This window comes from Haemorhous mexicanus, chromosome 1, assembly GCF_027477595.1.
Source record: "Haemorhous mexicanus isolate bHaeMex1 chromosome 1, bHaeMex1.pri, whole genome shotgun sequence".
Lineage (NCBI taxonomy): Eukaryota > Metazoa > Chordata > Aves > Passeriformes > Fringillidae > Haemorhous > Haemorhous mexicanus.
The window spans coordinates 23741936-23769255 of NC_082341.1; the positions used below are offsets into that span (position 1 = coordinate 23741936).

The following is a 27320-nucleotide window of genomic DNA, read 5'->3' on the forward strand; positions in this document are numbered from 1 at the left end:
CAACTTTATGTCTTAAATCCTTTTTCTCTACTTTCTACTGGGTTCTTGGAGTTTGTGAACATTTCTCCTGCTTTGCTACCCTTCCAGGGAAGAGTAGTAGGATCATCTTTTGTCTCCAGGAGAAATCTCTTTCAGGCAAACAGCAGTAAAGGCCAAACTTAACATCTGGTAAAATCAATTAATTTATCTAGGACAAGTAGATGTTCTGTAGACAGATGTTTTCAGCTCTGAAGTCACTCATTCATTATCTGCTGTGCACAGAGCAGAAAGAGCTACTGCGGAGAAGCAACTGTACAAGGAAAGAAAGGCAGCAGAAAGTCCTGTTTTGGACACTCACTCCAGCAGAGCCCAGCCAACACTGTTGCTTACAGCCCACTCACTAGTGAGGTTTAAGGAAAGCAAGGGGGACATTAGGATGACAAGGCAATCGTTCATCTGCAAGCTGAGCTTTGTGCTGTAATTTTTTCCAGTCTCTCTCCCTTTCTGACTTGGAAAAATTATTTAAAATGCTTAGCTGTATAAAAGAGGTTTTTGTTCTTTAAGTGTGCGTGAGGAAGAGAGACAGAGAAAGTGACAGAGGGAAATAGATGCTCGTGAAAGCGAAGTAAATAGCACTGGCTAAAGTCCGATAGAGTGGGCTGACTGGGCAAGCGTTCAACGCTCAGTCCCGACTGCAGCCCTGACCTGCAACACCCCTGCTCTCCTGCTCTGGGCCCCACTCGAGCAATGACGAGCTCTGGTGCCAAACTGAATGGTTTTGTGATGCAGACAAATGTCTGCTCCGATGAAACCACCAAAACCAGTTTTCATTTTCAACAGAAACCAAGATTTGTGCCCAAAAGATGAAAAGGCTAAGGACGTTTCTTCAGTGTGCCACTCAAGCCACTGAAAGATGCAGTTGTTAGAAGAGTTTTACTTCAAGGAAAAATAGGCCTGACAAGATGTTCTCTGCACCTTTCTTTGTTTATAGCAGCACAATGTCTATTTCAGCCCTCACACCGACATTTCTCTTTCACCTTCTTTACAGAGGGAGAATATCTTTAAGAGACAAGGACCAGAAAAGGATCTCGTAAGACTCCATAATTCAAGATATATCCTGCCTTGCAGAACTCCTCTTCAGGACTTATCCTACAGTTCACCAGTGTTTAAAATGCTTAATTCCTCACCAGTCCACGAACAATCTCACTGCAACTGATTTTATCCAAACTGGCCACACACGGAGCCCTTGACAATACAGAGGGAAAATACCAGCTGGGTGGTGCCTGAACACACGCCTGTGTGCTGCCCTACCAAACACTCTGTCCCAGGGCAGGCCAGTGACACGCCAAGTCACCCCCGAATCAAAAAAATAACATGGCCTGTTATGAAGACAGTCGTTGACAGATTGTTTAGGATCAGCAATAGCTGTCTGACCTATTCATAGTGCTCTCATGTGATCCTTCAACAAGCAAATGTACACTGCCTTTCCAAGTCATGTACACTGCTGCTATACAGTGCCGTGAGCTTCCAGCAAGCTTCCGTAAGCTTCCAGTTCAGAATACAAATTAAAGATGCTCCCATTCATTGGCAATGTATTTGCACAAGTTGTTTTTTAGATTTTCTTTGTAATACGTTCCTCAGGGAACAGCTGTATTCCTTTTTAGATTCCCTAATTTTCTCAACATGTAAGTAAAACTTATGCCTGAATATTGATTTTGTTTAATTCAAATGAAAGGAGCCCAAATGTTATTCTGATTCAGCTGTACATGGTGTAAGATGAAATACAACAAAATCCAGTCTTTACTGTAGCTCACAAACTGCTTGTTACAGACTCCACACTTCAGTTTATACTTTGAATTCATTCTTGTGACAGACCTACAGGATCTAAATCTAAGAAGAACATCTCTCTTCTAGGTTTAAGTGAAAATAACTCATCTTCAGAATTTATACAACAGTATAAATTATCATTCATTCTTCAGTGGTTTAAGAATCTAATCTATGTACACATGAGATTTAACCATGATGCCAACATATCAAAGATAACAAAGGAAATAATAACCTTCACTCCAAAAAAAAAAAATCCATTGCAAAAAGTCAAATTCAAAGTAATGTTCTACACTCTGTACAATCTCATATAGTTTTTTAAAAGCTTGCAATATCACAGCAGTTCCTGAGGTATTTAATTCAGCTTTTTAAAAATTGTATATAATTCCAATGCAAATTTGAGTACAAACTCTTGCTTCTTATACATTCACAGGAGAACTTAACAATAACAAAGCAGCTACTGTAGAAGAGATCCTCTGTTTGATGCTTAACATCAACCCAGGGGCTGCTGCTCCTGAAAGACCTCCAGGTTACTCCACAGCCACAGTTATTTGGGATGATGATGGATGCACTGAAAACTCTTGCGCTGCTTGAGCCCTAATTAACCACCCAGCGTAGGCTAAGCCCTCAGGGATACAAGCAACCTGAAAAGAAGCAGACTGACTGAGAGTAATTCTGAAGGGCCTAGCTGTCAGACACTGAAAAAGCAAGCTAAGGGGCCTTGCTAAGGGCTGCCAATACACCTGAGCAATCATGATGTTGCTAGCACTTCCCATGATGGACCAGTAGTGGTACCACCTGAAAGGAGTCCAAAGCCATGATGTGATGGGGAGGAGCAGGGGAGACAGAGCAATACATGCAAAATATTGCACTGAGGTTCTCTTACTGGCATCAAGTATTGCTGTAATTATCTCTGAGACACTGACATATAAAAGCTTTGTAAGAAAATACATTTCTATTTTTCATACGTAGAGCTGGGACCAAACAGTTTGTCTATCTCAAAGAAGGATCAAGAGATGACTTTTAGAAGGGGAAAACTTCCACAATTTAACAATACCATGAATTCTACTGCTAATGCAAAAGAGTACAGAAGAGAAGAAAAAAAAAGCCTTAAGAAAAACAAAAGGCTAAATTGGCTAAAGCTGGCAATACTAGACATGCACAATGTAAATAAACAGCATATACATTAGAAAAAAGAGATGTTGATAAGAAAACAAAATTAATTCTTTTAAATTATTTGGATTGTGTTGCTCTAATGTATTCAGGGAATACTATTACTGAGGGATTCTATAGACCTTTTAATGTAACACGCTATATATCCATGTATTAAACAAAGCAATTAGCAGACAAAGGAGTAAACCACAGTAAAACAGTGCATGGTTCACTCCCACGCCCATTTGTTTATATTTGGGTTTATTATTATGTATCATTTCTTAAACAAAAAGTTATTGTCTCTCTAAATGACATTATAAAAAGGAAATCCTTGGTAAGAGAATGAAACCAACATCACTGGGAAATATGGTGCAAACTTCTACCTATCTATTTATTGCTATGACAGCATGGTCAGCTGACATGACAACACAAGCTTTGAGTAGTATTGTATTAAATTTTTTTAGACCTGTCAGTAGAAGAATGCATTTCTGAAGCCAGAGTACCAGTGTGCAGAGTAAACGTGTCGCAGATCTTGACCTTGCATGATCCACCAGCCCCGAGCTACTAAAGAACTTATGCTGCACTTAACCTGCAGCATGCAAAACACCTGGGTGATCTTTAAGTATACACACCACCTAAAGCTTCATCTGCCTTATCTGCTGGGTATCTTTCCTTTTCTTATACTCCGCCAGTCATCATCTGGACAGAGCAATGCAAACCCCTGTCTGCCATTTCAACCCCTATCTGATTTTTAGCCATGCAGTGTGAACTCTGCAACTTGGGGCCCAACATGCATGGTCCCCTTTGGCACTTAAGCATCCTTATTTGTACCACAATCTCTGCTCCCTAACTTTTTAGTTACCCTTAAGTACTCAATTCGTGAATATGGGCATTCGTCTCTGAGAACATCATCACGATGTATTCTAAGGCACTCATCACAGTATTTGTTTGTCCTTCAATTCTGAAATTAATAAACTGTGAATTGTTATTTTCCCAGTCTTAACCTGGGGGACTAGAAAACAGCAATAGATGTGAATATTTATTGTTATCTTAAAAATGGAAACAGCAACTTGACACCAGATATAGAAACTGCATGAAAACAACTTTTAAAAAATGTCTACATCTATTGAAAGAACCTGTTTATGGATTCACTAGAAGTGCTCAAAATTTCCTGAGAATGGATCAGACATATCTGCCCACTTTCAAGACAAGCGGTTAGGCGGCGAATGCAGTTGCCACATTCAGGATTAAGTCAAGTGAAAATCCAAAAGGTGTCTTACACTTTGTGTGCTGCTTTCCACAAATTTGTTCTGCATGAGGGTGTATCACATCAAAACAGAAATGCAGTTCACAGTGCTTTCTGTATACACATGGTAAGGTGAGTGACTACAGTGCCATGATGCCAGCAGCACCATGAACTTCAGACAAAGGGAATTACTCATTCACTTCAGCAAAACCTGGAAGGAACACAGTGAACTCAAGCAACCTTCCAGTGGCACTGTACTGTGTCCTGTCACCACTACTTCACATGCTACTAATAACATCCCATCTGCCCAAAAGTAAACAGGACTCAGCTAATTTCCAAAAATCAAAATACAAAGGCAATTGCTCACATGGGTAAGAAAAAGAAACAGGATCTGGCCAGGTTTTATGAGGAAGCCAGAGCTACACACATAAACATTGCCCTCTTCTTTTTAAGTTGCAGATGTAATAGAAAAACTGAGTGGCAGAGTAACAGATAACCTTATGAGAAAAAGTGAAGTGTGAAAGGATATTTATTCTAAAACTAAAGTATCAAAACTATCGAAGTACCACAAAGTACTTCGATTCAGCAGAAGGCAGATTTAAGGCTTGTAAGAAAACTATCAACTTCATTGAACATAGCAGTCTTTGGTGAGCCATCATCAGACAGGTCAAACACCATCCACCTACACCACAGCACAGCCTGTGAAGCATCAGGTTCTCCTCTCAGCTTCCATGGAACAGATACAACTCCTGTGATGGAGCTACTCAGCCACTGGGGGTTAGTTTGAATGGGTCAAGTAGGTCTTCATTAATTCAGGAGAAAGAAGTAAGTTGACTGAATCACTCTGGGGAGGGTACTGTCTCTCCATGCTTGCTATGGAAGATGCCTAAATGACTAACTTAGAAAAGATGCTTTAATTTAATTGAATTTAGAAGATATTATTATTTCCCAGAAAGAATGTAACTGATCATTTTTACTTGGTGGGAATGCAGATTCTGTTCAGTTCATTTCTGAAGTTATTTTAAAATATTTCTTCCACACAGAAGTTAAAACAAAATGGGAGACAAGTAAAAAAAAACCCAAAAAAACCCAAAAACCACTAAAACCACCTCTGCCCTGTTCACTCAACCCTCAAAGACTAGCATCAATCCTAAACAGCTCAACATACAAGAGCCTTTACCTAGGCCTCATGAAGTTGGTACATTTATTTAACTGGCCTTGGCACAGGTCCAGAATTTCCTTTAATCTGAAAGGGAGTTTCACCTGTGACAAACTTGCAGGATTGAGTTTAATATTCATGTTCTGAAGAGCAGAAACAAATGGGACTAATAAATTTTCAAGAGAAATTTACAAGATTCTTCTGGCTTAATAAATTTAGCTGGGGGCAATTGCTCTTAAACACTCAATACACAAAAAGAGATCCTTTTTTTCCATTAGCACGCAAATTCCTTAAACGTTTCATCAGAACTACATCATGCAAGTGTTTTAAGAGCTGGACACTATCATGGTCTTTTCCCCATTCATGCCATTCAAATGTGGCCATGCAAGCTCCTTGTCTGTCTTGACATTTCTTCTATGAAGCTTTTTTTTTTTTCAATTAATTCATAGCACATGTAAAGTAAACAAAAAATATCTATTTTCGTAAGATTCTCAGGTGCTGTAATCCTCCAGTTCTTAAGGTAGATGTCTGATACATGTTTCCTCCCTTTCCAGCCCATTTAGATGGCACAGTGAGCCAACCATTTAAAGACTGATGCACATGGAGTGAAGTATTCTACAGACTACACAGCTCTTTAAGTATTTCCTTTAAACTCTTGCACACATATGTAAAAGAAAACAAATTAAAGATTATTTGAAGAGTTTGGCAATGAAAATGAGGTGTTAGTAGTATTTTGAGCAGGCAATAAATTTTATTCGACTGTTTTATTACTACAGGGCAAAGGCCACTATTTCTTTTGGGGTGTCTTTCAGCAGCATGAGATGAAAGTTTACATTTTAATGTATGGGTAGTTTTGAAAGAAATTCAGCATTTTGTAAATTACAGTTTACATCAGATGTAAACAAGTGGCAAAGCTGCTTTTTGATTGCTTTGCATACATCATCTTTCACATTTCCGAAAGAAATGAGCAAACTGTAATAAATCTCGCAAAACAAGGTCTGGTTCCTGGAGTGCTAAAACATTTTTACACGAAGGCAAATGAAAACAAGGCCCATGTACCCAGGTGGTGCCAGCAAAGCAGGGTGTGCTCCGTGATGCCCAGGCAGACAGCGTGGGTCTGGGCTGAGCTGAGGGAGGCCTGAGCACAGCGGAGCCCGGGCTGAGGCTCGGGGGCTAGCATGGCTTCGTGGCCGCCAGCAAGCTCCCAGCATCAGTGGAGCTGGGAGGCATCTGCCTGGGAGTGAGGCAAGGCTGGCTCCCATCTGCTTGCAAATGCTGCAAGGACTTACAAAGCAGTGGACATGGATTACTTAAGATCATAGAGAGGCCAGGGAGAGCCTTAATATGCCAGGAATTATCGCTTCAGGTCTGTCCCGCTCTTATTATTCCCTACTCCAGGAACCACCTTTCTCACTTCAGAGTACAAATACTGGCCGAGATAGAAATTGTTCTAACCCTTTTTAAGCCATATGTGAATTGCTTTATTGATATAATTATTGTAATTTCAGGAATGAGTCAAGAGACAATGAGGGCTGAAGGAGTTGCTCCTGATAATTTTCTATATTCCACCCTAAACTCCACAATTTACCTCTGTTGGGAGGAACAGCACAAAAATACTGCAGCTGATGGTCTTAAGCCTTTGTAGAGTTACCTAAACAGGCAATAGTGCACACCATACAGGCCCCACAGAACCACCACTGTCTAGGAAAGGCTTTTCTGTGGTCAGCCTGCCTATTCCAGTGATGCACTACTTTTTTTTCCTAATCTTCAACCTTTTTCCCATCTAACAGAAACACTTACTCCTCTTAGTTCTACTTTAGTGCTTCTCTTTATCTTCAACTTTAAAAAGCAGTCAAGGAAAAAAAAAATTGTCACAATTATGAAAAGTATGTAATCATACTAGACATCATCAGAAAAAAAGAATTTTTTATGTGAATCTTCAGGCTCACTGCACCATAGGTATTTAATTATGATATCACTGAATGACCAATTTTATCAACTGCTATATCATATAACTGAATTTTTGTGTGAGTGAACAGTTACCAGTGATACTAGCCTGCAAAGATATTTTTTTTTCACTGACATGTCAACACACGATGGAAGAGAAAGAGGCAGGAAATAAAATAAGATTCTAAACTCAAGTACTAATTAAACTGAATAGATACAGGGAACACATTAAGGGAATGTATAATCACAGACAGTAAAGATGTGTCTTCATTTATTTCACAGAGAAAAAAAATCATAAAGCTGTCAAGATAAGTGATTTAGGAAGTGATTTGGGACAAATGTCCCAAATTATAAAATAATCTATGTATTTAGGGTGATCAGTACATTTGGGAATCACTTGTTATCCAAAGTCTCAGAGATTCTCAATGACTTCTCAATAATTTTCAATTAATATCCTAAAGCCTAAATTAATATCCTAAATCACAATCTTATATTTTGATTTATAGCCTAAATCACAATATAAGATTGGAAGAAAAAACTAAAATTAGTTGCCTGCATTAACAAGCACTCACACGAAAGACATTTACATCGAGAATGTGTAGATACTGCAGGTCACAAGATGCTTCCCATTCTTCCAACAGCAAATGCAGAGGTAGGAAAGATCAGCCCTGGAGCTTTTCCTTATGGCGCACTTCAGTTTGAGAGCCTTTCCATCACCCCAGGTCCCTCAACCAGTAGGATATTCGTGAAATAAAACTCCTAAGTTATTCCAGGAAGCTGACCTCCACCATTTTACACAGGATATTAAATAGACCCCAGCTGTCTCCACTTAGAAGTGACTTAGTTCACGTTTTATAAAGGTCCATGCAGCTGCCTTCTGAGTTATCGCAGAATTGAAGTGACTTTCTGTGAAGAAAAACAAACTACCTGGTGATCTCCCTTACCTACTTTTTATGCAAGCACATCTCAGTTTTCAAACATCACAACTGGCATCTAGATGTTCTAATATAAGAATCTGTGTCTCGATTGTGAAAATATTTGACTGACAAATAGCTGTCTCAAGTCCATTGGAAGAAACATACAAAGTAAAGCTTTATTTTTTGCTACATCCAGGTAGACACAGTAGTCTTCATTTCTACGGATGGCCCTGTATGCAAGCACTTATGGTGTATGACTATGGATCTCAACACAGTACAGTTCACACAATTTCACCACAGAAGGCAGAGAAGTGACGTGGATTTAGATCTTTCAAAGCCAAAGAACATTTCTTCAGGCTTGTGAGAATAACAGCAATCAATATATTAGAAAAGCCATGATAATCCATGTCCATTCAGAAAATTTTAGTTTTATTTCAAGAACTCAACAGACTTTTCAAAGAAGCCTCCATTTAAAAGCTGACAAATGTTACTTTAATATTTCTGTATAAAGGATGTGCTCTGGGATGACTGAGTTCTCAAACTGAGTGACTAATCCTCATAAGGGACGGCAATTTCATGCTTGAAGAAGAAAGATTTAAGTGATCGTGAATTCTGCAAGATCTGAAAACTTTTAAAAAGTATTAAAGGAGATACATAATCACATAATTTAAATATTCTCTAAAGCCCCTAAAAATATATATTTGTACTGCAAACAAGAGGAGAAAAAAAGCCATCTATTAAAAAAAACTAATTGTACTGCTTTTAAACATTGACATTCCCTGTTCAGTTGCCTACTGCCCAGGTGAGGTTAAGCCAACAGATGCCAAAAGATGCCTGGGCTCTTTGCCACTGACATTAAGATTTATAATTTATATTTAATTTTCCCAGAACACATTAAATAAAATGCATTACTTTATTATACTTAAGAGTGAGATGGCATTTCAGTTCCATGTTCCAATTTTCAATGTCATGCAACTTTTTAAAAACCATTAGCTTTTGGGATTTTTTTTTCCCTGATTTGCCCTTATCCCCTTTCCATTTTTTCTAAACTTTAAAAAAGAAAACTGTTCACACATTTTTAAAGTGTGGGCAATAAATGTCTAACAATCCTAATCCATGTTACAAAATAATAATTCTCAAGTTAAATGGAGTAAAATCTTGACATTTTCATGGTTTTCCTTTTCCACATATACCCACATGTGTAATATGCATATCCAAACAGCTTAATAGAGTAATTATTTACTTTACTACTACTATATTGTTTTAGTAGATCCATAATACACAAAACTGTTTTCAAGCCTGTTATGTCAAATTATAAAACAGACACTTCACATAAAAATAATGTTAAAGAATTTTTTAGCAGTACTGATTGACTGATTTTAATTTTGAAAGCTATTACTGAGCAATGTGCGCTGACATGTTCTGAGTTTATGGAAAAACAGAAATTCCCCCAAAATTATTCCAAGAGATAAAGGTATAGCACCGCTGCTTCACAAAAACTCAGGTCCTGGATAATTCAGACTGGAATGTAAGTTAGACACCAGAGTATTCCAACTATCTGCAATTGTACAATTGTGCAATTTGCCCAAAATTAAATTGAGGCAATGAAACTATGTGCAGCATCAAAATTTTTTCAATAATGACATAATAAACCCACTTAGTGGCAAATCCTGTATGAGAACAGTATGGCAAAGGGAAGACTAGTGACAAAAAGAGAAATCACAACTGAGAAAGCTTTGAAAGGTGCCTTAAACTACTTGTAGACCGCACAAGCGGCCATCTCCAACACACATCATCAGTTACTTTTTCTCTTGTAAAGCATAAACGATTTTTGACCAAAATGGCTTCTGCTGGAGCTTGAAATTGGGTGCAGGGCAAGCAGGCAATGCCCATCCATCCCAGCCACTATCAGCTTCCTTTAGCACTTTAATGCCAAACACAAACTAGAAGCAGGACTGTCTGAAGCCAGTAAATTTCACAGAGACCCACAGTCTCCTATTACAGAAAGTGCATAAATTTTGCCAAGGGATAAAAACAGGTGCCTTGTACAAGTTCTTACCAACACTCCATGTATGACAGACTTTGGTTAAAAAAAAAAATCCCCTATAATACTCATTTTGTCTTCCATAAAGTCTTGTAGTCCAAGTATCCTCTGATTTCTATACTACACCCAAAATAATTTCCTGTTTGATTTTGTGACATCTGTTACTTACTGCACAAACTCTCTACTAGCACTTCCACTTTTCACCTTCAAACTTTACTGACTGGCATTATGATTCTCAATGAGATCGAGCAAGCTACAGTTGGGTGGCCACCCTACACTAGAATCACAAACTGGTTTGGGATGGGAGGGACCTTAAAGATCATCTACTTCCAACCCCCCTACCATGCACCCTTCACTAGACCAGGTTGCTCAGCTCCATCCAGTCTGCCCTTGAAAACATCCATGGATAGGGCACCCACCACTTTTCTGCTGAGTCACCTACCCTCACAGTAAAGAAATTCCTAATACCTAATCTTTCCTAATATCTAATTCCTAACATCTAATCTAAACCCACTCTCTTTCAGTTTGAAGCCACTTCCTCATGTTCTGTCACAACAAGCCCTTGTGAAAAGTCCCCCTCTTTCATTTTTGTAAGGTCCCTTCAGGTACTGGAAGGATCCAAGCAGATCATCCCAAAGCCTTCTTTTTTCTAGGCTGAACAAACACAAATCTCTCAGTCTTTTCTCACAGAAGAGATGCTCCATCCTTCTAACCATCTCAGTGGCCCTGCTCTGGACTTGCTCCAACAGGTCCATGTCCTTCTTGAGCTGGAGACCTCAAAGATGGACGCAGTGTTAAAGGTGGGGTCTCTCTCACCAAAACAGAACAGAGGGGCAGAATCCCCTCCCTCACCCTGATGACCACACTGCTTTGGATGCAGCCCAGGACACTTTTGACCTTCTGGGCTGTGAGTGCACATGGATGGGTCATGTCCAGCCTTTTATCTACCAGCAACCCCAGGTCCTTCTCCAAAGACGTGCCCTCAATCCCTTCATCCCCCAGCCTGTGTTGATACTGGTGGTTGCCCCGACCCAGGTGTAGCACCAGTACTTGGTCTTGTTAAACCTCACGAGACTCCCCACTTAAGCTTGTACACCTGGGCTCCCTCTAGAGTCAAAATTAGCATTTCCAGAGAGCAATTCATTGTACTCCAGGGTGGGCACCAAGGGTGAGGTGGATGAATTATTCTCCTAAAGCACATGCTCACTCTGCACACACTGTGGGGAGACCCTAAATGACTAAGATGGAATACACTTTTAATATTCAGATGAATAAAGTGTCTAATCACAATTATCTCACATTCCTATCTTGTTATGCACGGCTATGTACACCTTTTGTGAGTCCATCATGATACACTGGAGCACAGCCATAAAAAGGGTGAAAAAAGTCTTTTGTCTCCCTTGAACATCGCCCATTCCTCCGGAGAGTTTAAGAATCCAATACCCTTAAACTGTCCTGCTGTATCCAGCACCCAGGAGGAGGATACAGATCAAAACAGCAGCCAGGATTTTGGTGACTGAAGAGAGCATGGACGCCAGAGAATGGTGTATGACCCAAGTGACAAAAACTGTGCTGCTGTAACTCTCTATTATTTTATTGTACCCACCACTACAAATCTAAGACTTTTCATATCATTCCTCTTGACTGCTGAATTTTTGAATTACTTCTTGTTTCTTAATCTCTCTATTTTAAAGCCTATTGTTATTATGTCAAGTTTGGGAACCATCCCTTTTCCAAAAAATGTCAGACTTAATTATTGTGGGCACTATGACTGCGTCTCTTGACTATTAGAATTTCTTAAATCAGCTATTGAAAGTTACTTCAGGCTATGCAGAGAGTGATCTCTCTTTTTTGTACTCCAGGAAGAGCTACTTCATTGACTGTATCTCTAAGTTTTGTCTTTAAATCTTGTCTACTTGTCTTTAAACTTTGTCTACTATCAACTATGGTTAAATTGTGCTTTATGAGTATTTTCATGAACTTAGTTTACATTACAGCTTCTTCTAGAATCACAGGTTCAATATCCTTTTGTTGATGTACAGGACAGCAAAAGATTATTTGCTTTTCACAACTTAAGCTTTGCTTCTGCAGAATTAGTCTCGTTCACTCTCAACTTTGGGTTACTGGAAACCAAGCACTCTTTGAACTGCACTTTCTTACAGACATCACAATATCCTTTTGATTTGGGATATTCCAATATACCTTAAATGTCTTCTAAGAAAATTCCCTCATCACTGTCATTCACTTGTCTGCCATTTATCTATATCCACAAATACCTTTCATTTTAGTCAAATGGATTACCTGTCTCTTCTGTGCTAATCCTAACTGTTCTTGCTCTTGTACTGCCATGATCCTTAGTTCTAGTCTCACTGACGCACAAATATTTGCTTCTGAAATAACTGACATCTCTAAGCAATGTTTTAATTTGACCAAATAAAATTTAAAAGAAATAAAACCTTCTTGAGTTCTTAAGAATAGAGACAATATGAATAATAAGCAACAGAGAATTGAGAAATGCCAGGTGATGCTTTTTTTTTTTTTTAACTATGCTACAAACATAAAGGCAGTAGGATGAATGGGAATGAATGGGATTCTATGCAATTAGGAGATACAGGTGCTCAGTTCTGCAGAAGGATTAACTTGCCTGGGCTCTGCCTTAAATTTAATGAAACATATCATTCTAATTTTTAGACCACAGTCATTGATTCCAACCTGTCTGGATATGGGTATTACTGCTTTGATCAAAACTTGTTGCTCAGCATTTTATAAAAAGCAGAGATAAACAGTGAGGCAACAAATTGATTAAAGATGTCTGTGAGGAAACCACAAAGATCAGTGGGTAGGCCTATCGCCATTAACAATCTAGAAGGTTATCTAAGGATAAACAACACCCTAATTAAAGTGCAGACGTTGCCTAATCTCTGTGTCATAAAGTTCACAAATACAAACTATGCTGATAGATAAAGTCGGCAGAACGAGATTCACTTTATAATCTACTTCCTAACACAGAGAAGGAATACAGGTCATTGATTTTCACTGTCCTGAAAGAACCTGGAAATCAGTAATAAAGGTTCTAGAGCTGTGTTAGTGAGTAACATTAGACATAAACTTCAATACAGTACAGCAAAGTAGCTCTAGAAGCATTTGCACTAGAAGCATTTGCCCTTGAAGAAAGGACACGTACGCTGCACTGAAATCACTGTATCTGTGATGCAACCTGGAGTTTGAGAGATAACGTTGTACAAGATGCTCAGGTGACAACACAGAAGCAGACATTGAGTATTTCAGAGGATACATACTGAGTTAGAGAGGAATTATTTGTAGTGCAAGAAGGGAGTGTAATTAGGAGTGAAACAGAAATGCTAAAACCACTTCAGTGAAAAACCTAATGAATTGTTATACCCCAGCTTAGTGAACTCAACAGTTGAAGCATCTAAACTAAATGGGTGAAGTCTCAAACATGCATGCTGGATGGGACACCTGGGCACAGTCTGCCTCTACTAATGCATTTCTGTTCAACTTAACATTAGGACTTTATGATTTGGACGACCAAAGCTGTTTAAATTAGTGTAGCTCTTTCAATTCCCCAGCGGAAACTCAAGCCCTAAATTTGCAACTTGATTCCTGGATTAGCTGGAAGATGTGTATGCAATTCTGCCATTAGCAGCGTTAGGCTGATGACACAGATGAACAGCTAACTATGCATATGGCTTTTCAGAACATAATGCAAGAAGAAGCAGAAAATCTTCCTTCAGCTGTAATCCTCTAGTTAAAATATTTCATGATGATGCACTATCACAAAGTCAGGGCACTTACAGATCAGAACTGTATTTTCTAGAGAACACCAGCTGACTACAATGTATTGAAGGTCTGTCATTTATTATGAGACATATTTCTATTCTAGACAGCCACGAGAGTTTTTCTAGGAAAATTATGTGATCATCAGTGAGGGAAACTGAAAAGCAAAAATCATACAGAATACACAGTATTGTGAATCTTAAGTATCTAATTTGATATTTAATATGCAACATAAAAAACTACCCCAATATATTTATATGATATGGGAAGGGGTAGAAAATCAAAACACCACAAAAAAAAGTAGGAATCTTACTGAGACTTACTAAAAGGGATTAAATTTTAACTTGTATATAATGTATCTATGAGAATCCCACCATATTTCTCTTTAAATCAGATTTTATTACAACTTTATTCAAAATACTGTTGCTAGGCATGTTTTAAATATGTTGTAAATGTAAGACTTTCCTATTCTATGTCTGTTTTTAGTATCATGGTGTTTTTAAAAAATATATGATTCTATATTTCTGTGCATTAAATATTTCCAATATATTTTTTGTAGAAAAGGAATTCAATTGTGACAAGGTTCCTTGTCACAATGAGGGAAAGTTAAATGTGACATTCAATGGCTTCAAAGCCCTCCCTTTTTATTGGGAAAGAGCAGAGTACGCAAGGTCCTCTAAGGTTGTTTCACTTCAGCAGTAGCTGTGTAGCCAAACGAGTCCTCCCCCAAACATCTAAGCACAGTCATTACATTCCCAACTCCTACAGCCAAGTTCAAGAGAAAACGGTCTTAGTTCGGTAATGATTGAGGTGGTTTGCTCTAATCAAATTAAACCAGCCAAATGTTCTTTTCAAAGGTAACTGTCTACTCTGCAGCTGTATGCAAAATACCACATCAAATGTGGAAAAAAAAAAGTGATAGAATTCTATCCTTACAGTAGAGCCCTGGCTCCACAGATGAAGAGAAACAAAAGCAGCAGTGCAGCTAGGAATTACGATCACAGAAAGCTCCCAGAAATATGCTAACTTAAGAAACAGTGAACAAAGTACTGAAATTTCCAGTTTATAATTAATTGATTTCAGGGAAAAGGGAGTTCTCTGGCATTGTTAAACAGCAATTTATCACACTGACCACACTTCAAATAGATATTAAAAGACTAGCCAAAGCTTCACATAAAAGAGAGAAAAAACCCCCATGCAGGCTTTTTCACTCTATTTCTCTGTTTCTATCAAAATACGTAATATTCTGCACTGACTAATGTTTCAAAAGTCTAAACTCAATAGGTTTCACTTAAACGCAGTATGACTCATTTACACTAGAACTGAGTTTTCAATCATTAAACATGGGAAACTCCTGTAAAGATTAATTCATGTCTGAGTTTGTTATTTTCTTTTATTAAGAGAAGATCAGTCACCTGTTAATGATAATCCAGAGTAATAAGCAGTCAGTGTTGGTATGAACCATTTTAAAACAGTACAGAACTTTTTGTTAAGCTCATAGATTGTTTGCTAGGTATGCCATGGGAAACCCACCCAAGGACAATTCTACCAATACCAGGAAAAAGGCAAACCCTGTATTTAAGTATGAGAAACATTCACCTCATCCTAAAAATTATGTGAGATACTTCAGAGAATAGAAACCCATCTTCTTCTGAAACCCTAAAAAGACATCTAAAGCATCATATGAAAGAGCTACTTACTACTCATATAAAACAATTTTTTTGCTGCCTAAAGAAAACACAACTGTGTTGTTAGAAACTTAAGGTCTGATTTCAAAGGGATTATTTAGGAGATTGTTTCCTTTTTTTCCTAATGATGGGACAGATTTTCAAAGGTAAAGGGTAAATAAATAAATATAAAAACCAATACAATAGTTTGGATGCAATGAGGTATTTTGAAAAGATTTCAGAAATCAACAGTCACATTTCCATTCTCCGACAATCATCTCACCAAAAGCTTCCCAAATGGCAAATGTCAAAGGAGATGATGGGAAAAAACACCCCTTGGAAAATTCTGAAGAGGTTTATTTATTAAATACAAATTCTTTAGCGTTTAAAGGTATACCTGCTAAATAATCATGCCTGCATATTTAGAAGTATTTTTCAGATTATAAGAAGATATGAAAAACAGGTATAAGTGGAGAAATCTTCTCTCTTTTAAAAGAAAAAACACAGCTTAGTTATATATTTATATGGGTACACTTACCTTCTGATAATTTGTTAGATGATTAAGAATCAACTTGTTCAGCAATACTGGAAAATAACAAGATTTCATACCAAGCAAACTAAATCCTCTATATACAGAAGTTTTGGAATGAGCTGCAACCTCTATTTTCTTTACTGTTCTGTAAAATTATTCTACTTCATAGAATAATTTTAAAACTTCAGAACTAAATTACATCACCTAAGAATTATTAAAATGACAAATAATCACTCTTGATGCCAAATTCATGTTATTACTCTGTCAGGATAGTTATATTACTTATTCTGCATGATTCATTTTAATTTCTAATGGAAATATTCTCTAGAAATAAGACTTTAATCTAATACATGAGTAAGAATCAGTATGTGTAATTTGTATTCTGAAGTATACTGTCCCTGAACTCTATCCAGAAAGACGTTTTAAAATTCAGTGCTTTCTTAGCATCATAGCTATTTCTATTTGATAATGCACTTAGACCTGTGCTGAGCTTCAAACAATAGCTTAAATCCCACCAAGCCCACCTGAGTGATTTAGTCAGTGCTTTGCTGAGTCCCTGACTCCAGGTCCAGCCTGCTCTCTTTTAAACCCTGGGATAGCAAGCAACTTTTCTTCTCCCTGATCTGTTCCACACTTCAGTCAGAAGTGAGTACCGTGAAGTAAACTGGAAAGGCCCAATGAATCTACCCTGGCCCTTGTCTGTAAGTGTGGACTATCTATCCTCTCTCCTGGCATCTAAACCTTTTCAAGGCTCAGTTTTGAATCCTAGACACCACTCCATTCCCTGGAAGTCATTGCCTGCCATCAGCAATGGTTATGGTGGAAGAAGTTGGTTTTCCCTTTCAGGCAGGACCCAGCAGGGCTAAATCTCTTCAAGAAGAGCACAGGCATAATCATCCACAGATTTAAAGAAGGAAGAGAACACTGGACATAATCTAAAATGACTAACATTTACTCATACAAAGACTGGAAACATGGTTTTTGTAAAAAACTTAGATTTAGAATGAGATAAAATACTTTTTAAAATGGTCTTGTACTCATTCCAGAAACTGAACTTCCTAAGGCTCAGAAGTCCATTCCATACTCAACCCTTCCTTCCTGACATGCTCTTATCTTGTCCTGTTTCTGCCAGATCATGTATTAAAACTAAATCATCACATTCATAACTAACAAACAATTAATATGATTGGCAAGAATACCCTTGTCTTCCCTGTACACGTTCATTCTGTGTACTGTAAGGTTGCAAGCAGATGACGACAGGCCAGCGTTCATGTTCACTCTCTGCCCCATGTCCTCTGCTGACAAATTTCTCCAAGACCCATGTGCCCTGTTCAGTGGCAACCGTATCATTCCCCTCTGCCCTCCAGCCATCAGAGAAGCCAATATTTCCAGTCCCTTCCTCCCCGAGACTTTTGCAGTGTCCCTCGCAGTGGCCAGTCAGTACAGGGATGATCTTCCTTGCCTTCTGACCAAAACTGCTTTCCAGCCTGGAAATGCCTTTCCCTCGCCAAGGCACTTCCTGTCATCACATCTGCCTCGAAGATGATCCTGTTTGTGTGAGACTAAAACTGACTCTGAAGCTCATTCAATTTTTCCTTCCCACTACTCATCCACCATTTCTACCTCAGCTGACATTCATCTGCCACACAAATACTTGGCAAGTTTCAAGTTCAGGTTCTTCTGCTCCACTCCATCCCTGCATCTTATTTTACTTTTTCTGTTTGCAAGACAATCTTTCTAACTAGCAATGCAAAGATCACCTCTTCTTTGTCTCCAGGGGCTTGCCAGATGTCATACTGAGTGATGCTACACAAAAATAAATTGTATCACACAATACAGCACACTGCTGATGTGCAAGAATGACCTCACAGACTAAAAGTTTAACATTAGCTTGGCAGAAAAAAGAAGGAAGGAAGCAGAATTCACTAGAGACAAACACCCCCTAAAATAGAAATGTTTCACTTGACAGGATGGAACATCTCAGTGATTTTGAGAAGATCATCCTTTCAACTTATTAACAGTACAGTAATAAAGCCAGAAGCCAACATCGGCATCACCAAAAATTAGAAACAGAAATAAAATTAGCTACTGCCTTCTGAATTTTTTTCCCCTCTGTATGCTTCCCCATAATTTCAGTTTAAAAAACAGAAAAAAGCGAAGCAAATACATGTTCAAATTGTCATGCAAAAGGTTAACTAGGTATTGATAATCTGCTAGCGATACGTCCTGAATGCTCTACCAGGTCAGACAGGGAACTTCAAGGCACTTATAAAAACACCTTCTAAGTACAAGGAAATTTTAAGCCCCAAGCCATTTATACACTTCTGGGACCTCTGGGTAAGGTCAAGCAAGTGCTGGTCTCTATGTCAGCACGTGCAGGGATGGGGAGCGATGCGTGTGCCAGCCTCTCTCCCCAACACCCAGGTGGCCTTGCCAGGGCAATCAGGTGAGGGGCTCCACCAAGCACTCAAGTGCAAACCAAGAGACAACAGTATGGAGCATGGGACTGCAAAAGCAGGGAAAAAGCAGCATGACATGACTGCTGTACTACAGACAGCAGTTTACAGTGCCATTTATAGTTCAATGGATATAAAATACCATAAAAGCTTGAACGTGGCATAATTGTGCAAATAGTCGTAATTACTGTGCTTCCCCCCACTGATTTGTACACAAAAAGGAATGAGGTATAGATTCAGACTTCCAGCAAGATGGATCGTTCTGCTGAACCTAAGTCAATTAGCTGGGGCACATATTCTGCAAAGTATCAGGAAAGAGAGAATCAAGACTTTTATTTCTTACATGGTTATGATCACTTTGAATGGCACGATCTGACACTTACCTTTGAAATAACAACCCAGACTAGACTATATTTTAATAGGTCATATTCAATATAATTTCAGCTATTTAAAAATTGAATAGTTATTAAACCATGAAAATACTGAAGAAATTGTATTTATAAAAGCAAAGTTATGAGATAGGAAGCGAAAATATACAGCTTTGCATTTTTGTTCAATTTGCTTATGGTTTAATGCTATTAAAACTGTTAAATAGAAATATAAATATGATAGAAAACAAGCATGCCAAGAACTACAGTAGTCTGTTCTGCATATCACCTTCCCAGAGTGCAAATTCACAGTTTGATGATGACTAAGATATGGGGGAAATTATTCATCTGATTAACAGCAGGAGAGAGATAAAATGAATGCAAGATACAGCTGAATTTAGCATTATAAACACAAGAATAATTTTTACAGATATCTTGCAGCAGGGTTTTACACAAAGGAATTTCCTGAATCTAATATGTCATTTATTCCTGGCAAAGTCTGTTCTTTATCGACATGTATTTAATTTTTCCCAACTAGAACAGCACAAAGCTATGTAACTGCTGGACCAACTTTTGCCAGATTTACCTACTGTATATATTAAAGTTTTATTCAAGCATTACATCTGAAAGGTGAGCTAGAGGAGCACCTTGATCATCCTACCAGCTACAACGGACTTTTCCAAGCCCACGACATAGCTATTTTCAGATTGATTTACAGTAAGCTTTACTCTTGAAGATTCTATTTTTAACTCTGTTTTGTGAAAATAAATAGAATACAGTAAGGTGTCCTGTCAGAAAGGAGCTATATAAAAAGGGTAAATGTGAACAGGAAAGGATTTTAAGCACATAGCAATTATTTTAAGTGCCTTTTCCCCATGCCTTTCTACACACTATTCTTAACAGTCTTAAAAAATTTTAGATCAGTCCTCCTTATTTCCATTACAGCACAGAGATTTTCATTACCATCACTGTTCTGATGAAGATTATATTCCCCTTTGATGCTTTTCTTGCACTTGGAACGAAGGAACACAAAAAAACCCTCTCATAATTAGCAAGCAGTAGCATGGAAAAATATTATAAATATTATGTTTAAAATTACTCTGGGCTATTTAGACCTCCCTCCCTTATGGAGAAAATTCTCTTCTAACCCTAGTGCCAAGCACTGGAAACCAGTTTTGTCTCTAACTATTTCTCAGAGGAAGTGATTCTACAACTGTTAGGACAAACCTGGGCTGGAGGAGCACTGCTAGTCCTGAATCCTGGTTCTACGACCAGCAAAGCCATGGAGCTCTACCCATGCCTGCAAAGTACTGGGTCTTTCCTTACCAAACTGTTCTTCACATTTAGCTCCAACTTCATGCCAACAGAGAAGCCCTGGGCTGCTGAGACCCCTGCTGCACTCTCTGGAGAAGCCCAGAGGTACCATTTGAGTTGAAAATGACACTCAGCCTAAGTTCATGTGGCCTGTGATCTCTGCTGTCAGCTGATGCCACAGTACCACAGCAGACCACAGGGCCTGTGCAGCTCTTCTGTACAAAGTCTGTCTAAATCCTGACTCACTGAATGGCTGCTGGTTTGCATTGAGCAACTCATGGATTACACATGCCACTACTCAAAGGTAACAGATGCAACACAGTATTTGCAGTTCCACCGTAGTTCTCTCAAGCTAGTTGCTTGTAATATTCAGAAAAAAACTAAAGGTCCTCTCAAAATCAAAAATATTTGGTTTAAAATATTTGTGCTGTTATTGCAGTGCTGTGAAAACAATGTACATTTTAATCCAGTATGCAGACAATGCATTTGGAATTGTTTTTATTTATTAGCCTGGCCATGATATCAGTTTCCAGAATGCATGCCCAAACAATTAAAATATTTTGAGCATAATACGTTCAATAAGTAAGTACAGTTAGATCAGCTGCTTAAAATTGTAGAACTTCTTTATAGTATTTCCTTTTCTGAGTATATTTACATAATACAAAAATAGATGTTTAATTTCAATAAATTGCAAACTCTTCTACCATATTTTGTAACAGAAATATGGGCCATTTAAATGTTTTCAAATAATTTTTTCCATTTGAAGGATATGATTCTGGTCTCTCCAGAGGGCTCCTTATCTGCCCTACAGGTTAAAAATATGGACAAAGGACATGAGTAATAAAATGTGAGGAATAGCATTCCTCACATTTTAGAAGAGATAATGTTTGAAATTGCTTATCTTCTGCCTTTTTGTGGAAAAAGGTGTGCAACCAATGTCCCAGGCACCCTGATACATTACCACCAGCCCCTTTTGTCTGAAATGCTGCTTATGGCAAAAGGTACAGGCTTCACAACACCACTATGAGGACGTGAAACAAACTTTCACAGATTTTTATATTGAAATTACATTCTCATATTGCTGGTTGAAATACTCACTGCTTTGCAGAGAATTAGTTTTCATTCAAGCTTGTAAAAATATTTGAAGATTCAATGTATTCATGCATTGCTCTGTTGAGATTGAACTGCACTTAGTTCAAGCAAAAGAATCCTGCAGTTGCATAGTCAGTTCATTAAACAGCTCTTTGGAAAACAAGAACTCTATTTCAATCATTCAGCTGCATTTGAGATTAGAAAGCTCTTAAAAAGATCTTTTACATCATATGGAAAGATGTTAATGGTAGAAAAATTCTTAGGTATTATATTGAAGTATTCCCAAACAAGATTTAGCTTTCAAATATATAAATGTCTAAACCTGGACAACTAAATCTTCATTTTCTCCCATAAATTGATGGGCTGCATTTCAAAGATTTTTGACAATTCCCAATTATTCCTCTACTGCCAAGGAGGAACTTTGTGCATGCTCCTCTAAACCAAGTCACTTGATTCAGTGATCAACATAGGATGTCCACTTTTGAAGTATACTGACTAAGCCTCTGGCACTACTAGGTGCCAGCCAAGATAATGGTTATTAACTGAATTGTGGATTTGCTTGATGAGCAATGGAAGTGTGAGCTGTGTGTGCAGCCTGTATGTGTCCCATTGCGCACTAAAGTGAGACTGGTGACATGCACTCCATGATCAGCATTTCAGAAAACATACACTCTGCCTAGTCAGTTTTGACATAAAGGAGACTGTCACATTACACTGCCTTGAAATGAACAAAAGTGAATTCATCTCTAGCGATTGACTTTTGTAACCTAAGTATTATTCTCTGTCTCATTTTTCCTCTTGTGCCTAATACACACCCCCCGATCTCAGACCCTACAAAAAAAGGATGTTACACGTGCAAGGCATTTTGAAATTCACCTGTGAGTTCAGAGTATCTACTTCTCTAAGACTGAAAGAGTCTTGGTGTTAGTGAAGTACAAAAACGTTTTCCTTTTGCTGAGTAATATGCATGTAAGTAACACAAAGAATGGAAATACTCTTGCTAATATAGCACCGCCAGCAAGATGCTGACCAGTTTCAATGTGGGTATCTGCAAAGTGAAACTTACTTCTTGAAGTTCATAATTTTAATAAAAGATGCTCACAAGCTGCTGAAGGTTTCTAGCTACAGAAAAATGTTAGAGGTTACAGTAGGGCTAGCTTTATCATTGAGAGCACAGGCTATTTATTCAGGATTTATGCTACTGACACAACAGAAAGGACATCCTGGGGCCACTGCCACCATTTTGTGAGCAAGATCTTGACACCTGTACTTTTGCCCTCTTGGTAGCAGAATCAACAGCTCATGGTGAAAATTAGTACCAAACAGTAGTCAACCCTAAGGCTGCTTGAAAAGCTTGAAGTCTTAAGCTGTTGCTTCTTTTTAACACCGTAATCTACAGCTCTCTATAAAAGCACCTAAAAAGGCAGAATGCACATTCCACTACTGCTCTCATTCTTGCCATTTCTATAATGAACAGAGTTGGTAAAAATAAGCAGCAGCTGGCAGTACTAATAGGTCAGACAAAACCAGGGAGAGGTTGGGGTTTTTTTCATTTTCTCTCATGCCTGAGGAAATAGTATATATATGGCTCCTTGCCCATCCATTCCAACACTTAAATCACACACCTATGCCTCTGGAGATGGGTGTTTGTGTGTGTGGGAGGCAATGCACAGGGATGAGGTGAGGTCTGGCAGGCAGCACCATGGCCTGCTGAAACCTCAAACCACACTTCATGCATGCAGTTTAGTGCTCACTTCAGCCACAAACCCAAACCAGTGTCCATTCCATTTATGCCCCCAAACTCTCGCTCACCCAATTCATGTACTATACCCAGGACCTCACTGATCAGGACGGGGTCCCACTTCCTCACCTGACCACGTTGGGGTGTTCGAACGTCTCCAGGTGCCTCAGAACTGCCACCTCTCGGATAGTGGACAGCGGCATCCCCTCCTCGCTGGTCTGCACCCGTACCCGCTTCAGCGCAACAAAGCGACCTCCGTTCTTCAAGTCTCGGGCTTTGAACACCTTCCCGTAGGCTCCTTCCCCAATCTCAGCCACACATTCATACTGCTGGTCAGCCAGGTTTGTGCTGTCCTTATCCATGCTGGCACCAGTCCTCTTCCTCCTCTCCAAGTGCTCCGAGGTGGCTCTCAGTCTCACCTACTTTTCGAAAACCAGTACTTTGCTGGGATGCAGACAGGCCACACACTCGGTACCTCTGCCAGAGAGGCAGTAGGAAGCTCTTGCCCTCCTGTTCTTGTTCCTTTTCTGTAATGGCCACAATGCGCCTCCGCTTCTGGCCACCAAGAATTATCATACAGTCTTTGGGAGCATTGCCTGTGCAAAGCCAAACAAATCTGGAGGACAAACCAAGGAAAAAATGTGAGTTTAGTTTAGTTTACTTCATGACTTTGCATTGTTCAAAACCTGTTAAAATTAAGCTAATACAGATATGCAAAGCAAAATCATGGTGGAAAGGAAGATGCGAACCATGAGGGTGACATATGTATCAACGTTCCGGAGTGGCTGATACACTACAAAGTTATCACGGTCTGTGCAGAAGGCTAGGTAGGCATTCGGCTACAGAGCAACAGCATCCTGAGGGCTTTTACTGAGAATGGGCTAAAGACCATGACCCTGTGACACATGAGCGATGGGGATGGCAGAGCTAGCTAGGCATGTGTGAGAGGAAGTGCTCCTCCAAGTACTTATGTCGGGATTTCAGGACTTAAAGTTTTCTTCATTTAACACGGCAGAGTCCTGGATGTGTATTTTGCTATATTACTGACACTTGCAATTAAATAATAGCATTTGGAGGTTTCTGCCTTGGTCTGCTCTGTCCTGTGCGAAGCCCTTCATGGACAGATCATGAACACATTGCAAGAAATAAAGCACCTGTGGAGAGGCGAAATACATGCATACTTAGATGGCAATAATACATTATGAAGCATTGTGTGCTGAAGTAGATTCAGAAATATGCACTTTAGCAAATTTACTAACAAGCAAGATTATTGGCTGTGGATACTGCTACATGTGTCACTGGCATCTCTTTGCAAAGCAGCATGGTGAAAGATGTCTTCAGGAACAGCATGCTCTGCTGCAGAGTGCTTGAGGCTGGAGAGCAGAAGCACTTCGGCATCCAGTTTCATCCACTTTCTGCAGGACTGGGCAAACCCTCTCCCCTCAAAAAGCTCCACATCAATTCCTCCCTTCCCCCTGACCCTTTTTAACACAGCGATACAGTGACCTCCAGGACTGTAGCCCTCTCCTACACCACATTTTTACAGATCTAGGATGAAGGTCCCAGATAGGTGAGTCGGGGATCCCTTAAGTGGAATTCAAGCACAAAGCGCGAGGGCTATTCCGCACACTTACGCTGATCTTACACCTTAGCTGGAGATGAAAAGCGCAATCTGAAGGAAACCTGTGCCCACCGCCCAACCCTTCTCCTCGGCTGCAGCCGGAGGCGGCTCCCTGCCTCGCCGACTTCAGTTCCCGACCCAGCTGCCACCGCACCGCATCTCCCCAGCCACCAGGCAGCCCGGCGTCCCCCGCCTGCAGCATCACCGGGAGACACCAAGCGTGGGCCGCCGTGGGGGGCCACCGGAGCCCGGTGTGCGGGGGGACCCCTGCCCGAGCCCGTTGTGCGGGAGGACCCCTGTCCGAGCGCGATGTGCAGGGGGACCTCAGCCCGCCCCGAGCCCCCGCCGCGGTCGCCCGCGCCCCCTCCCGCCCCGCGCCGCGGGCAGGGCGCCCCCGAGCGGCGGGCAGCGGCGCCGCGCGTGCGTGGCGGCGGGGCCGGCGGGCCTCTGCCCCGGCGCGGCCGCGTGGAAACTTACCCGTGCTCGCCCTCCCCGGGCACGGCGGGGCACCGGGGCCGCCCCCGGCCGCCGCTGCCTCCGCCGCGCTCCCCTCCGCGGGCGCCCCGCAGGCGGCGGGGGGCGGCCGCGGGGGACACGCGGGGAGCCGCGTCCCCGCGCTTCCTCTCAGCGGACGGGGCGGGGAGGGGGGCCCGGCTCCTCTGCTCGGCAGGACGCAGAGAGGACCCCCCCGGCGGCTCCCGCTGAGGGCACCCCTTCCCCCGCGGGCCCCTCCGCGCCCCCGCACCGACCCCGAGGCGGTTGCGGCGGCACCGCGGGGCGCGCTGCCCCGGCCCGGCCGCCGAAGGGACGCGTCCGCGGTGCCGCCCGCGGGGAGGGGGGGTGAGCGGTGTGGGCTCCCGGGCCGGGCGGGGAGGGGACGGCGTGTGGGCCACGCCGCGGGGCCGGGTGCGCGGAGCACATGGGCGCCCCGCGTTACCTGGTGTGCGCCACGGCCGCCTGCACCGCCACCAGTTCCCCAAATAATCCTCAGCCCCGGGGGGTGGAGGGGGGGGGAGGGAGGGGGTGAGTCCTCTCTAACACAAACCTCCCATTGAGCGAGGCGGGGTGGAGAGCCGGCCTGGGGTCTGCCCCTTCACATGGCGATGTCTCCGGCAGGTCCCGGCAGCGGCCGCCCGGGCCACACAGGTAGCTGATCCGCGGCTCGGCCGCCCTCGGCTCGCATCCTCCTGCCGCCGCCGCCGCCGGGCTGCACCTTGGCGCAGAAGGAGCTCGCACTCGTCCCCCAGCCCGCTCCTCCCGCCCCCACCCTGCCCGGGGAAAAGGAAAACGCGAAATAAAAATCGCGGCCGGCGGCCCCCGGGGAGCTGCAGCGCCACGATCGCAGCCCCGCCGGCCGCAGCCTGCGGTGCGGGGCTCGGGCACCGGCCCTCGGCGCCGCCGCCGCTCCGCCGCTGCCCCGGCGCTGCGCTGCCGCTGCTTGCTGCCTCCCCCGGCCTCTGTTCTGCCTGGGAGCAGCAGCAGCTTGCTGCCTTTTTTTTTTTTTTTTTTTCCCTCTCCTCAACTTTTTTTTTCCCTTGCTTTCCCACGCTGGCTGAATGTGACTTGACCCCGTTTCAAAAAAGTTTGACATAGTGCTTCAACATTTCCGCATTCCTCCCCGACTACAAAGGCTGCAGCCGCCTCCTTCTGCTTTCTGTCTCTGCTCTCTGTCTTCACACTCAATGAAATCCTTCATGTGCCCCTGCCAAAGGCAGCCGCATACCGCAAGGGTCGCCGCGAGCGCCGCGGCCAGGCATGGCCCGGGGCGAGCGCCCCAGGGGGTCCCGGCAGGGCCCGGCCCGGCCCCGGCTCCGGCCCGGCCCCGCCGCGCTCGGCGCTGCACGGGCGCGGGCTCAGCCGGCTGCGGCAGCACTGAGAGCCCTGACTCATTCCTAGAGCTCAGCATGCGAGGCGCTGGGAAATAACCCTTTTGGGGTTTCTGTTTCCCCCGCCCTCATCATGGGAAATAACTATTTTAATTTTTTTCCCCCCTCCAGAAAAATGCGAATTCTTGTGTGTTTTTTTTTTCCCCCTCTTTTTTTTTTTTCCTTTTTTTTTTTTTTTTTAATTATTTGCTACTTTCCATTCGCAGTCAGTGCAGAGCTCCGGCAGGAAGTAAGCACCCATGAATGCTTTCGGGAAGCATCAAGAATCTTCGTTGCTGAAGAACCCCCAATCACAGCAAAGTCTTTGCCCCTACAGAATTCCTGCTGGAGATGCATGGGGCAGGGGACCAAGGAGAGCAGGGTGTGCAGAGGAGTAGGTTGCACCAGCAGTCTGTTTTCTGATGCAGAGAATATTCTGTATGGAGCCAATTCCTGCAAATACTGAAATTCACCGCAGAGAAAAATAAATTTTAAAAACAAAATCACAAAACAAATCCCAATCAACTCTGTCTCCATGGGGAAAAAGCATATGGCCTAGTTCCCAGTTCTCCCAGCTGGTACCCTACCCTCTAGCACA

At 41.5% G+C, this 27320-nt stretch overlaps 1 protein-coding gene across 3 annotated transcripts in view; it reads right to left on the reverse strand.

Annotated features, from left to right (window-relative positions):
* The window catches only part of CDK6 (cyclin dependent kinase 6), a 135531-nt gene extending 109401 nt beyond the window's left edge, over positions 1 to 26130 (reverse strand). The window contains exons 1-2 of one of the 3 annotated variants that reach the window (XM_059843274.1): positions 25903 to 26130; positions 23366 to 23852 (exon numbers count right to left, since the gene is read on the reverse strand). In XM_059843274.1, coding sequence (XP_059699257.1) covers positions 23366 to 23598 — 233 coding nt within the window. In that variant the 5' untranslated portion in view covers positions 23599 to 23852; positions 25903 to 26130. Of the gene's footprint in view, positions 1 to 23365; positions 23853 to 25334; positions 25445 to 25794; positions 25814 to 25902 lie in introns of those variants that run through there. The other 2 variants (XM_059843285.1, XM_059843279.1) reach the window with 2 other exon arrangements.
* Between the last annotated feature and the right edge of the window lie 1190 nt (positions 26131 to 27320).